Source organism: Citrus clementina, unplaced genomic scaffold (genome assembly GCF_000493195.1).
Source record: "Citrus clementina cultivar Clemenules unplaced genomic scaffold, Citrus_clementina_v1.0 scaffold_5, whole genome shotgun sequence".
NCBI classification, from domain to species: domain Eukaryota; kingdom Viridiplantae; phylum Streptophyta; class Magnoliopsida; order Sapindales; family Rutaceae; genus Citrus; species Citrus x clementina.
In genome coordinates this window covers 40,585,372-40,598,014 of record NW_006262201.1, presented here as the reverse complement: position 1 = coordinate 40,598,014, position 12,643 = coordinate 40,585,372, and the positions used below count along the sequence as shown (strand labels likewise).

General features: G+C 35.8%; 2 protein-coding genes across 2 annotated transcripts; one reads left to right on the top strand and one right to left on the bottom strand.

Annotated features, from left to right (window-relative positions):
- Positions 1–438: 438 nt before the first annotated feature.
- Positions 439–2,121, top strand: LOC18042711 (protein JINGUBANG). The gene has a single exon (XM_006434830.2). It carries the CDS (start codon positions 562–564, stop codon positions 1,900–1,902), a length of 1,341 nt encoding a protein of 446 aa, XP_006434893.1. The 5' UTR covers positions 439–561; the 3' UTR covers positions 1,903–2,121.
- A 1,337-nt stretch (positions 2,122–3,458) lies between these two features.
- Positions 3,459–9,283, bottom strand: LOC18042710 (inactive protein kinase SELMODRAFT_444075). The gene is made up of 8 exons (XM_006434829.2): positions 8,994–9,283; positions 8,761–8,894; positions 7,216–7,310; positions 5,074–6,119; positions 4,762–4,922; positions 4,482–4,558; positions 3,917–4,241; positions 3,459–3,823 (listed from the first exon to the last, which is right to left on the bottom strand). Exons 1-8 carry the CDS (start codon positions 9,178–9,180, stop codon positions 3,674–3,676), a joined length of 2,175 nt encoding a protein of 724 aa, XP_006434892.1. The 5' UTR covers positions 9,181–9,283; the 3' UTR covers positions 3,459–3,673.
- Between the last annotated feature and the right edge of the window lie 3,360 nt (positions 9,284–12,643).

The window sequence follows — 12,643 nt, the reverse complement described above, 5'->3', positions numbered from 1 at the left end:
AATTTTCCATATATATCTTGAGAATTTTTATAACAACAAAATCCGACCGCCACGATCCTCTGGCAGTACATGGCCCGACAGTTTATCTGACGCACTGTTTTGATCTTGACATAGCCTTAGTCACAACTCACAATCATACTAGAATTACATAAGAAAGTACCCTAAAATAGCAATTAGAAAGCAAAATCAACCATAGAAGAATAACAGCCACACCAACCAACAAAACAGATTCGCACGTTATTAATAGAATAGGACCCTGATTCTCCGGACTCAAAAGATCTAATCTAATCGTTTCCATATGCAACCATCACGCATTGGCACGCACATACACGTGTCACCATCCTACGGTTATTATAATGTAAGCCGTTCCTAGTTTGTTGTATTTATATAGATAACTCCCTCTCTCCTCTCCCGCCTTTAGCTGTTTCGTAGTACTATCTTTTTAATTCCGCTTACCTCCGTTCCTTCAAAACCATTTCAATCTAGCCTCTTTTAATTTTGATTGTTTTTATAGCAATAATATTTTTTGTTTAGCGATTGATTTTAATCTTCTTGATTGGAATGAGAGACGGAGGAGGAGGCACAATGTTTGCAAATTCTAGCAGTATTTCAAGATCCAAATTCGGCAATATTTTGCATTCAGACCCGAATATGTCTTCAGCCACAGCGAATGATGAGGATTTTACAATCCGGCCGAGCAGTGCTTCGGCTGTCAGTCCGGGGTTTTACGACCCTAGCCGAATGAGCTGCGAGGGTTCTCCCATGACCATGTCACCGTGGAACCAAACGGGACCGTTTAGCAATCCCGGATGGTCTCAGTTTGAAGAAAACCTCCCACAAAACGGACTTATCGGTTCACTTGTACGTGAAGAGGGCCATATTTACTCCTTAGCCGCATCCAAGGACCTGTTGTATACCGGTTCCGACAGCAAGAACATTCGTGTCTGGAAGAATCTTAAAGAATTTTGCGGTTTCAAAGCAAGCAGCGGTCTTGTTAAAGCCATTGTAATTTCCGGTGAAAAGATTTTCACCGGTCACCAAGACGGCAAGATTCGTGTTTGGAAAATCTCTCCCAAGAACCAGAGCGTCCACAAGCGAGCCGGGACTTTGCCAACTTTGAAGGATATATTCAAAAGCTCAATCAAACCGAGCAACTACATCGAAGTGAGACGTCACCGTACGGCGCTTTGGATCAGACACTCCGATGCAGTGTCGTGTATGAGCTTGGACCAAGATTGTGGTCTCTTGTACACGGCTTCTTGGGACAGAACCTTCAAGGTTTGGAGAATTTCAGACTCCAAATGTCTCGAGTCTGTTAGCGCTCACGATGACGCCGTTAACTCTGTGGTTTCGAGCGCTGAAGGTTTGATTTTCACTGGCTCAGCTGACGGCACCGTTAAAGTGTGGAAACGGGAGCAGCATGGTAAAGGAACCAAACATTCGCTGGCACAAACGTTATTAAAACAAGAATGTGCCGTCACAGCTTTGGTTGTGAGCTCCTCCAGGTCGATTGTGTACTGTGGATCCAGTGACGGTCTAGTCAACTTTTGGGAACGTGAAAAGCAGCTATCTCATGGTGGGGTCCTTAAGGGTCACAAGCTCGCGGTTCTGTGTCTCGCGGCTGCAGGGAAATTGGTGTTCAGCGGATCAGCGGATAAGACCATATGCGTGTGGAGGAGAGATGGCGCGATTCACACGTGTCTGTCTGTGCTGACTGGGCACACGGGCCCCGTTAAATGCTTGGCTGTTGAGGAGGATCGTGACTCCTCCTCGTCGACCTCGAGTTGTGCTCAACGTTGGATCGTGTACAGTGGGTCTCTTGATAAGTCGGTCAAAGTTTGGGGCGTTTCTGAATGGGCTCCTGATATTAATTCAATGGGTAAGATGAATCTGCTACACTAATAATTATTATATATTAATACGACTTGTCGCCGTCCGGCGGGAGCAAAAAGGGGGATACGCCTAAGATCCCAACAACGATTTTAAATCATTTTGTATAATCTCGCTTATATGCTATGCCACGTGTCCAAGATTGCTAGCCCCTGTGTAATTAAAGAATATATAAATGCTTAATAATAGCGACACGTGGAAAGGGCGCAAAATATTTTGTTTGTTGAGTTTGGTCATAAAATAATTTGGGTTTTTTTTTTCTCTTTATTTTTTTTCTTTTTTTGTGTATACGATGGGGCCGGCCTGGGGCTAGAAGGTAGACAGGGTTTTGTTGGTGTTGCATCTCTGGTTGGGAAAACGACTGCTTGGATTCTGTACAGTTTTATAATGGTATTTATCTAAGACTGGTTTGAGCAGAAGTTGATGACTATTTCACTTTTGGCGACTGTGTTGTGAAGGATGATGATGTTCATTTACTAAGATATTAAATATACAAAGGATGCACGATCGTTTTCCGACTTCAAACGTGTCAATATCCGGGAACACATCTGTTGTCTGTCTCCAAATAACTCAGAAATATACAATAACAACTGCTGCTTAATTATATAAGCTTGACTTGATATAAACAAATGCAATATCCGCCGTAATTGATGGTTGATTGTTTCCTCCGATGCAAGTTTAAATAAATTAGGATTCTCTTGTCGGTAATTGATCATAGCATAAAGAGCAGATTGTTGCAACCCCATATTGTATTTCATGTCACGGTGAACCTATTATTCTATCTGGATCTGTTTATTTCTGACTATTTACGCTAAGTTACCAAATACTCATTGCTCTAGAATCGTGCAAACTTGGTAGGCATAATTTGCAATTTCAATCCCAGAAAATCCATTCGTTTGTTACCGGTAACTTGAGTGGGATATGGAGTGAATTTGACGAAAAGCATAATGGACGGCGATCCTCATTCTCCTCCTATCCTATGATCAGTCTAGCGATGACATCATCAAGAATAAGTTAGCACCCTAGTTAGGCTTACTTGGCACTTGGCGATGAAATCCAAGCATCTTTAGTCAGCTTCTTCCCTGCTCTCTCAGTATCCTAAATCATTTTGTCTCCTCATGTACGTAGCTCAGGGACAATGACGGGGCATACAGAGGCCATAGAGAATGCAGTATAAAGAAAAGTCAACGGAGTAACTTAGGTTCATGAACATTATCAAGGTTTTGCATCAAGTAATTTATTTGGTTAGTAAAGAAATCATAATGCTGGATTGTTCATTTGGTATACAATTACCCAAACTACCAAACACGATCGCCATCATTACGTTCAATGTTTTGTACGTGGAGTTTCAGTTTTGTATAATGCGACAAAAGGTGACAACATTTTCTCCCAACTGAATCAATGGCGTGAAAGACTCGTATATATGTGAGAACCACTTTCCGATAATCTGCACAAAAAAATGTAAATAATGCACAACGGCACGAGATAAAAGAATTTTGAAAGACTCCTATAACTTATCAAAAGTAATTTTATAGATATTTTTTCTCATGTAATACAAATTGGGTACAAGTAGTGAAATGCTTGTCGAAACGTGTAACTGATACTTTATAATGTTCCTATAAGGAGAATAATGATTTTAAACATAAAAATCTCAAAGAAAAAAATATTATATGATCAACGAATAGATTGGATGAATGCAACAGAGAGAAACCATCTCCCATGGAAGATGAGAACCAACTTAGAGCTATAAACCTATTAGAAGATCCCCCATCCGAATGAATATTCAATGTGAAAGCCTGCGACGGTGGCTTTTCCTTACTTCAGGTTGAGCGCGTGAGCTCAGACCAGGCAGATGGCCACTTCTGTTTCCAACAGATTTCAAATCAAAAGGCAAAGGAATGTCTGAATCTGCTTCTTCAAGTATCCTAAGGACCTGAAAATTTGCAAAAAAACAACGGTAAATTGTTCCCAAGGAGAAAAATATCGCGAAAGAAACGAAAAATTTAGAAGAGTGCAGGCAGCAGACCTTTGACATGGGGGGCCTGGATTCTGGATCACGGCTTAAACACAGGAAAGCAGCACGGACCATAGCCTGTAGTTGATGGGTGTAGTTGTGGGCCTGTTCAGAGACCAAGAATGGGTCAATCAGGCGGTGTACCTTGTCTAGAATATGGTCTGGTTGTAATGCGGCCAGAGGGTGGAACCAGTCAGATACGACATGCTGACTTTTATAAAATTGCAACTGGCTGGTTCTTTGACCGGTGATTAACTCCAATAGTGTCACCCCAAATGCGTACAAATCCACTTTTTCTGTAATTCTTCCACCATCAATATATTCTGGTGCAAGATACCTGTAATTATGCATAATCAGCAAGAGGTAACAACTCTCAGAATTTCAGGTAAAATTTGGTTATATAAACAGAGCAGAGGATTTCAAGAAAACTACGCAAGTCTATATGTTGTTAAACTCTGTTGGAAATAGAAAAAGTCAACTTTAAACAAATATTATTGTGCATAGATTATTCATGAACTGCAAAGAGCAACGCATATGCATTTGTAGATAACAAGTACAAATTTTATTTGGAATGTACCCTGAGGTTCCAATAACTCGCTCATCTGTACTTGTATTCCATTCGGCATGCCACCTAGCAAGTCCAAAATCAGCAACCTAACAAAACAACCACAAATTACAGGCTGATTCATATTCTGTTAGTCTAAACAAGAAAACGATAAGAAGTAGCATTCTTATATTTCAACTTCAAGGAATGTATCATATCAAGAACCATTAGTTTTCACAGTATGGAATCAATCTGGAAATACAGTATTGTTATTTCTACAAAGAGAAAAGTAATAAATTTAGCTTTCACATACCAGAGGCTCAAAGTCATGAGTTAGGAGGATATTGTTAGGCCGCATGTCTCTGTGCACTATACAACCAACTCTACAATCTTCGTGAAGATACCTTAGGCCTCGTGCTGCTCCAATAGCTATCTTTACCCGTGATTGCCAATCAAGTGGAGCCGTTTTTTTGCCTGTTAATCAAATAAGTTAATTCAGAAGCAACATATACCGTATGGAAACAGAGAGTACCCAAAATATGGGATTGAGGAATTCATAGGAGAATTGTCAAATTTGAATACAGAAGGGTTCTGGGAAACAAGTGAGAAAAGAGAAAGGGAATACCGTGTAAATGAAAATCCAAGGAACCATTGCAAATGTACTCATAGACCAAGACTCTCTTTTTGCCGTCAATACAAAACCCAATTAGCAACACAACATTCCTGTGTTGAGCACAGCTTAATACCCGTACTTCCCTGCAGAAGTCAGCATCTGCCTGAGAGCCGCCGAACTTTAACAGTTTCACAGCAACCACCTGGCCATCTCTCAACAATCCCCTATAAACGACTCCAAAACCACCTTCTGCTAGGAAATTCGTATCTGAAAATCCATCTGTAGCTTCCTCCAGCTCCTTATAAGAAAATCGCCTCGGAGGTTTGCCAAAAATTGGTGCTTTGTGTTGACATAGAGAGCATAATGGAGGTGGTATTGAGGAAGTTCGGCCTAATGGAACTGCATTTCTGATGCTTGTGTTACTACCATAGCTTTTGTGATGGCTTTGATTAAACTCTAGTCCAGCAGCTCTTGTGTCTTGATCAAACTGAATAAACTTATGAAGAAGGGTTCTAGAACTTGGAGATCGACTGTTTGTATCTTTATAGTCTTTGGATTTTGGTGGTTTCTCATTAACAATGTGGTTTTGGGGAATCCAAAACACACTCTTGCAATTACTTGCTACAGATGGTGTTGAATTTGCCGACCGAGTGATATGCCTTTCTGCAGTTAACTCGGGAGCCAAAAGTGAACCATCCAAGTGGTTTTGGTTATCTATTGAGGTGTAGCAACCTCTATCGACTCCTTCAAAAAGAGGATTTTGTTGATAGACTAAGAAAAGAGATGACATTCTGTCAGAACTCGATGACAAACCTTGTTGGCTGGTTCTTGAAGTGCTTGTTCTTTCAGGACTGGTCAGTGGAGTGGAATGCTTCATTCTATTTCCCTGTAGCTCTACTGCAGCCATAACGGGTGAAGCAGAAGCAGAGAAATACTGAGTTTGTTCTTCATTTAAACTTTGTAAATTAAGCCTAAGAACTTTGGGTCGAGAATTTTTCATCACTACAATGTTGCAGTGAAGTTCCTCCAAGCAATGTTTGAGCTCTTGCTTTAGTTTTCTGCTTCAAGAGAACGATCAGGATGATTAAGTACTTTGTCAACTTTTCATCTCTTGAAGGGTGATAGAGAGAAATATGTCTTCAAGATCTATGGTAACATATAAAGGAAAGCAATTATAATTTCATTTCTCTATTGTTGCACAAAGCTAGTGGAGATGTAAACTTCCAGAAGTAACAGAAGTCCATGAAAGCACTTAATCGAAGTCTGCTCAGACACCAAATTCTGAAACAAAAGACACATTCTACGTGCGTCTGGTATAAGGGCAGTTTATTATACTAATGTAAATCATAATACAAAATAGTGTCTTTTCAATCGTTTATTTTGGTTTGTTCAAATTAAGAGAAGTCTTGCGCCATTGACCAAAAGCTTGAACCAACGGACTAGTTTGGAGATTGATTCGAACTTACATCAGAATGGATGCAAGTTTAATAACATGATCGAGGTCATTGAATAATGTTGTACATACTATAACTATTCGTTTGATTTTCTATTTAACAGCAGGCTTTTGGAACCTAAAGCAGGTCAGTCGATAGTCTATGACAGGGGTAAATGATTAAGAATGTGCAGACTCCAGCAGAACCGGATGGGCACCGTAGAGCAAACTGAACTGTGTGATATTTCTCTAGGGAACCCTTTGAACCGATGGATGTATGGGCGGATTTATTCCTATTATTAGTTGTCTTCTCTTCTCATACAAATAATAATAATAATAATAATAAGAAGTTAATAATTAATTGCATGAATGTTGCATGTATATATTTAAAGAGTAATGCTACACATCCCAAATTTTTTATTCTAAAAAGTTATCTCAAATGATGTGTTATTTATCAATTGGTTGGTGAGATAATACAATTAATTCACTTGGATCTTGTAAAGAATTATTAACCACTCAATTAACGACACATCATTTAAAATAATTTTTTAAAATAAAAAATTTAGAATGTGTAGCACTACTCATATTTAAAAAGTAAGCATGTATAATTAAGAATCGCAATTATTGGTTGAGAAAAGGTAATTTAGTGAGCAACCGGCCAACCAACCAATTAAACTAATAGTTCAGAAAAAAAGAAATAATACTTTTTTATGATCAATTACTTGTCCAGTACGACCCAGTTGGCTCCGTTGCTCATGGCCTCACTTGCCACTGCGCTTCCAGATGTTCCTGATACCACCTTAATCCTCACTCTGACCTGCACATTCATCAAATCATATTCAGCAGCATACTTCAATAATTTTTCAATCCTTAAGCATTAATTAATTTAAAAGATAGAGGAGCCACCTCAGGAGATTGGTTGGTATTTGTGCGAGATTATAAAAGAACAAGAGAAAAAAAAATGTTGTTAAATTAACTAAATGGGTTATTCGTATAATTTCTTTTTTTTTTCACTTACTCGTGCATAATCAAATAAGGGTATATATAAGCTACTTTATAAAAAAGTAAGGCAACATGTAAAAAAAAAAGTACAAATTAATATTACCAATAATAAAATATAATAATATGGTATAATGTATTATAAATAAAGAAATTATTTTTATAATAATAATAAATAAAAATATTTTTTAATTTAATATAATATTAGATAATATCAGTTTTATTTTATTATATTTTTACATTACAATTATTAGTTTATTAATTTTATAATTTATTATTCAATAATATTATATTATATTTTTATTAATTATATTCAAAAAATAACTAAAATAATGTATTATTTAATTATATTATAATAATTAATATATAAAAATTGATTATGGAGGCATCCTTGACGCCTTCGTGGCTCATTGGGGTCTACAACCACGGGAGGAGCAATTTTTAGGCATGGCACGGCACATGTCATTCCCCCAGAAAAAAAAGTACATGTACCATTAATTTAATTTGTTTGCATCTCTTTTTTTTTTTTTTTTTTTTAAGTCTGTTATACACAGATATTACTGACATTACATCAGACATTACAATTAATATTTACAATCATACTATATAACTGGGATCACCACCATACATTGACACACTGAAGTATATGCTCAGATATTTTAAACCCTCTCTAATATTCGATGGGTGCCTGTTCCACTCACATTTTGTAAGGGAGAGATTGTCTCCACTCAATTAATTAATAATTGAGGAAGAATTGAAACTAACCTCCATAATGCTCTTATGGAGGCTCGAACCCTTGCACTCAACATTGTAACTGCAAGGCTTCTCCTATTGGACCAAAGGCCCATTGGTAATTTGTTTGCATCGCACAGGCAGATCCAAGAGGTTTGTTTGGGCATTCACGAATCTTCCATCTCTGACACCAAAATCGAATTTAACCAGGAACTCGGGATCACAACAAATAATTATTCTGCAGTTCTTTAGCACTCGTATTGTCAGTGAACCTCTTTCAAAGACAGTTGCTTACTACCGCGTTGATCGTATTTATTATTTATCACGTATTGGTGGTGAAACTTACAAATTTTAGTGGACATTACATCATAGTACATGCGATAAAATTCAATTGCCATTTCAATTCAACAAACCAATACCGCGACGTTTTAAACTAACAAATAAAATTTAACCAAAATACTGAAATGAGCGAAGAGTCTCTAATTTGAATGAAAATTGGCATTAATGTGGGAAACGCGGTAAATAACAAAACTGACCTCAACTTGATTATGGAACTGAAGTACCATTTGCGAACAAGACTCCGAGATTTGACAAATCCGATCCCGCGATTTCTCCTTATGACTACTGCTACAATCTCCGGTCCATCTCGGGAACCTCCAGAATCTCCTGCCTGACATCACGTATAAGTAAATTCTCAGTGCGTTACTGTTATGATTCACAGTCACAGGTGATTAAAAAGTGATTTACCGTGGTAAAACAACAGAATTACCAGTTCTTTCGGCGGGAAAGACGGCGAGCAACGTAATGCCGTCGCCGGGATGAACAACGTGAGTGAGAGCCCAAGCCAATGCGTTCTTGGAGATTACCTTCTCGGCTCTCACGGCGACAATCACTCTCTCCGCCGCCGTGTCCGTGGCGCGCTGACTCAAGCTCGAATCTGTTCTTTCAGGCAACATTAGGCGGTGAATTGTGAAGTCGGAAGTATTGGCTGTTTGATGAAAATGAGAATCCCAAAGAGATGGTGGGAAATTTCGGTTATTTTCGTTTTGCGTTATAATTGTGTCGTGTGCGTGATCGTGCTTTCTGAAGCGGGATAAAGTGAAGGCCAAATTGGAATTTGGAACCATGGTTAGTTGACTGTAGTCAAGTTACCCTGTGTGCTACTTGTTAGGGCCCCGGCCCCTTTCTTTTCTTATATGCATCGTATGAACTTGTGGTTTAATTTATAAACGGATTATTCTCGTTGAAACTAAACTGTATTTGGAAGTCCGCTGATTTTATATTTTCAGGCATATTTCTCTTATTCTTAATGTTTCATTAGCAAAATTTATTTTAGGTTGACCTATCACTAAAGCATAATTACAAAATGTTTATTGTCAGTAGATAAATAAGAGGAAGTGTTAGCTAGTTGGTGCGTTGGGACTACCATGTTCAATTCCATATTCCCCTACATATACATAATGCATTTAAGATAATCTTGAATTTGGTGATAAATAAAAATATATAGTGGGACACACTTGGATGGTGGTGTGATGATGTTATTTACTATTATTTAAAAGTAGTAACGAATAGTTATATATGTTATAACATTATCACTAATTTTTTATACAATCCAATTTCTCTTTTAGATTCAGTGTTTAATTATTATAAGATTTGTAGAAACCACTTTTAAATTAAACTCAATGTAAGGCTAGACTAGATAGTTACACCCGAAAAGGAGAATAGGAGAGGTCTATTCTAAATATTTAGGAGAAAAAAAAAGATCGAGTAGTTGTTATTCGCCATTAGTTGACATTTAATTCCAAGTAATTAAATTGATATGAACGTTAGAATGAATTCTGAAACAACTTCGCATACATGTAACCATGAGATAGTAACTACACCTAACCCACGTGAAGCAGCATTTTGGTCAATATAAAGCATTATTTGTACACGTCGCGTAAAATGATTTATTAATTGCTGGGCGTGTTGTTTGATTAATTGGATTGATTAGGATGCCATTTGTTGTGTCATAAAATAGCATCGTTACTTTGGGCCATGATTTGGTTGAATAATATACACAAGGGGATCAGTTGATCTTTAATGCGATAGCAACCCGAATGATATTTTCAACGACAAGGTTAACCAGAAAGTACTGCAATTTGTCTCTTTCCAACGGCAAACGCCAGCTATAATTACATTGTATTACATTGCCCAGCTAGAATTCTAGAAAGATAAAAGGCGGTGGTTCGATCAAATGCTTAATGAATGATAAATAAACCCCCCCCCCCCCCCCCCCCCCCCTTAATTGTAACTCTCTAGGACAAATAGTACATGCGTAAAAATAAATAAACTTGTCTATTTTTTTTCCATCTGAGTTGATGAGGCCAAGTTTGCTAGCTACCCAGCAAAGGGACCAGCTTAATTGAATATTTCAAGTAGTTAGTGAGGTCCCTTATAACAAGGGTACTGTAAAAAGAGTGATGAAAGTGAAAGATGAATGCGATTGGATTAGATGGTTGTGAAATTTGGGATGACGAGCAATCATATGCACTGTTATTTTCGACCGAGGATGAGGAAAGTGAAGGATAGATAATTTGGGTCACACAAACACCATGTGATGATAGTAATGACCAATGAGATGATGATAATCAATTCGAGCGCCCTGTTGCCTGCATGGGACCACGTTTATTAGGTTAATTGATGAGAAAATATATTACTTTTGTGGACCATTCCCAGGACTCTTCTTGTGACTGTTGTTAATATATTTATCGATCGGTCCCAAGATTGAGAGAATGATATATAATAGGGGTGGGCATAAACCCACAACTCATGAATTTATCCAAACTCAAACCAAATTAAATGGTTTGGGTTGGGTAAATCATTAAAATGGGTTAGATGTGGGTTTTATGTAGAAAACCATTTCATTATGGTTTGGGTATGGTTTACCCATGGGTTATGGATAAAACCCCAACACTTAAATTTTCAAATGAAATAAATGAAAACAAAATAAATTAACACAAATAAGTGAAAGACCACCATTAAATTTTTTACGGCGTGATCAATTGTCAACAGTTAGAAAATAAAAATAACAGTAAAAATAAATTTAAATTAAATAAATATTGTTGTAAATAACATAAATTTTTTTTCTTATTTACAAAAATAATTCCTCCCACATGGAAAGATCATTATAGAAAGAGCATGAGACTCTACTAATGATCAATAATAACTCGACTTGGACTGGGTCCGATATGCTAGATGTCGTCTAATTTTTGGTTAATAATTGAATGTAATGCCCATATTAAGTATTAAAACAAGAAATATATATTTTGATATGAGTAGAAAAATTAATAATAAAATTTTTTCTTGTAATTATTTATTTTGTGAATATTTTCTTATAATAAATATTTTGTAATATTTTAAAATTAAATGTAAAAAGTATAGGTAAAATATTTTATTATTTATCTTATAATAAATTTTTATTTGTCAATCAAGTTTTCTTATAATAATTTTTTTTATCATTTGACTAATAATTTTCTTATATATTTATTATAAGAAAATTTTCAAAAAATAAATAAGTATAAAAAAATTTTATTATTAATTTTTTTGTTCATATCAAAACAAATATTTCTTATTTTTAATGCTTTATTTTTTATTTAGTTTCTATTCATGTGATTTATTTAATTTAGAATAAATATAAATAAAAGAGTAGTTGAAAATAAGGGTAATATTGTAAACTTATATTATTAGAGGAGTTTTTGGCCATTATAAAAGCAGAAGGGGGAAAAATAATATATGTTGATTACTGTAGGGGGGAAACTGGCAATCTCCCTAAAATTAAACATATAAGTAGACAACATAACGCAAAACTACCAAAACGATAAATAAAAATAAATATTGCATAATTAAATAAATAACAAAGTGGCAAAATTTATTATTAGATTGTTAATGTCATGTTTGTGAAAGTTTATTATTAAAGTGTACGTTCTTATTTATTGAGAAATAATAATTTTTGTGATTAAACTTTATTTTGATTTTCTAGTATTCTTTAATTTAAGGATTAAGTTATTGTAAAATTTATAATTTTTATCCACTATATTTTTTATATTTTAATATCAATTTAATAATTAATAACAATTAATAATTATTATAATTTTGATATAATTAAATTTTATTAAAATAAAAATTATTTTGATAATAAAATTCAAACCAAACCCAAACCAAACTCAAATGGTTTGGTTTGGGTTAAAAATATTTGGATTGGTTTAGGTTGGATCCAAATTTTTATGGTTTGGTTTGGGTTGACTTAAAATCCAACCCATGCCCACCCCTAATATATATAATCGGCAGCAAATTAATTAATCTCGAGAATCGTTGGATTTAATGAATCTAATCGACCGAATCAATAAAAACTGAGCTAGCTAAACAATCTCTCCTATC

Coding starts and splice junctions, on each gene's coding strand:
- LOC18042711 (XM_006434830.2), top strand. CDS start 562: ATGAGAGACGGAGGAGGAGGCACAATGTTTGCAAATTCTAGCAGTATT.
- LOC18042710 (XM_006434829.2), bottom strand. CDS start 9,180: ATGTTGCCTGAAAGAACAGATTCGAGCTTGAGTCAGCGCGCCACGGAC. Junction 8,895..8,993: donor CTTTCCCGCCGAAAGAACTG/GTAATTCTGTTG, acceptor ACGTGATGTCAG/GCAGGAGATTCTGGAGGTTC. Junction 6,120..7,215: donor AACTGGGTCGTACTGGACAA/GTAATTGATCAT, acceptor CTCTTGAAGCAG/AAAACTAAAGCAAGAGCTCA.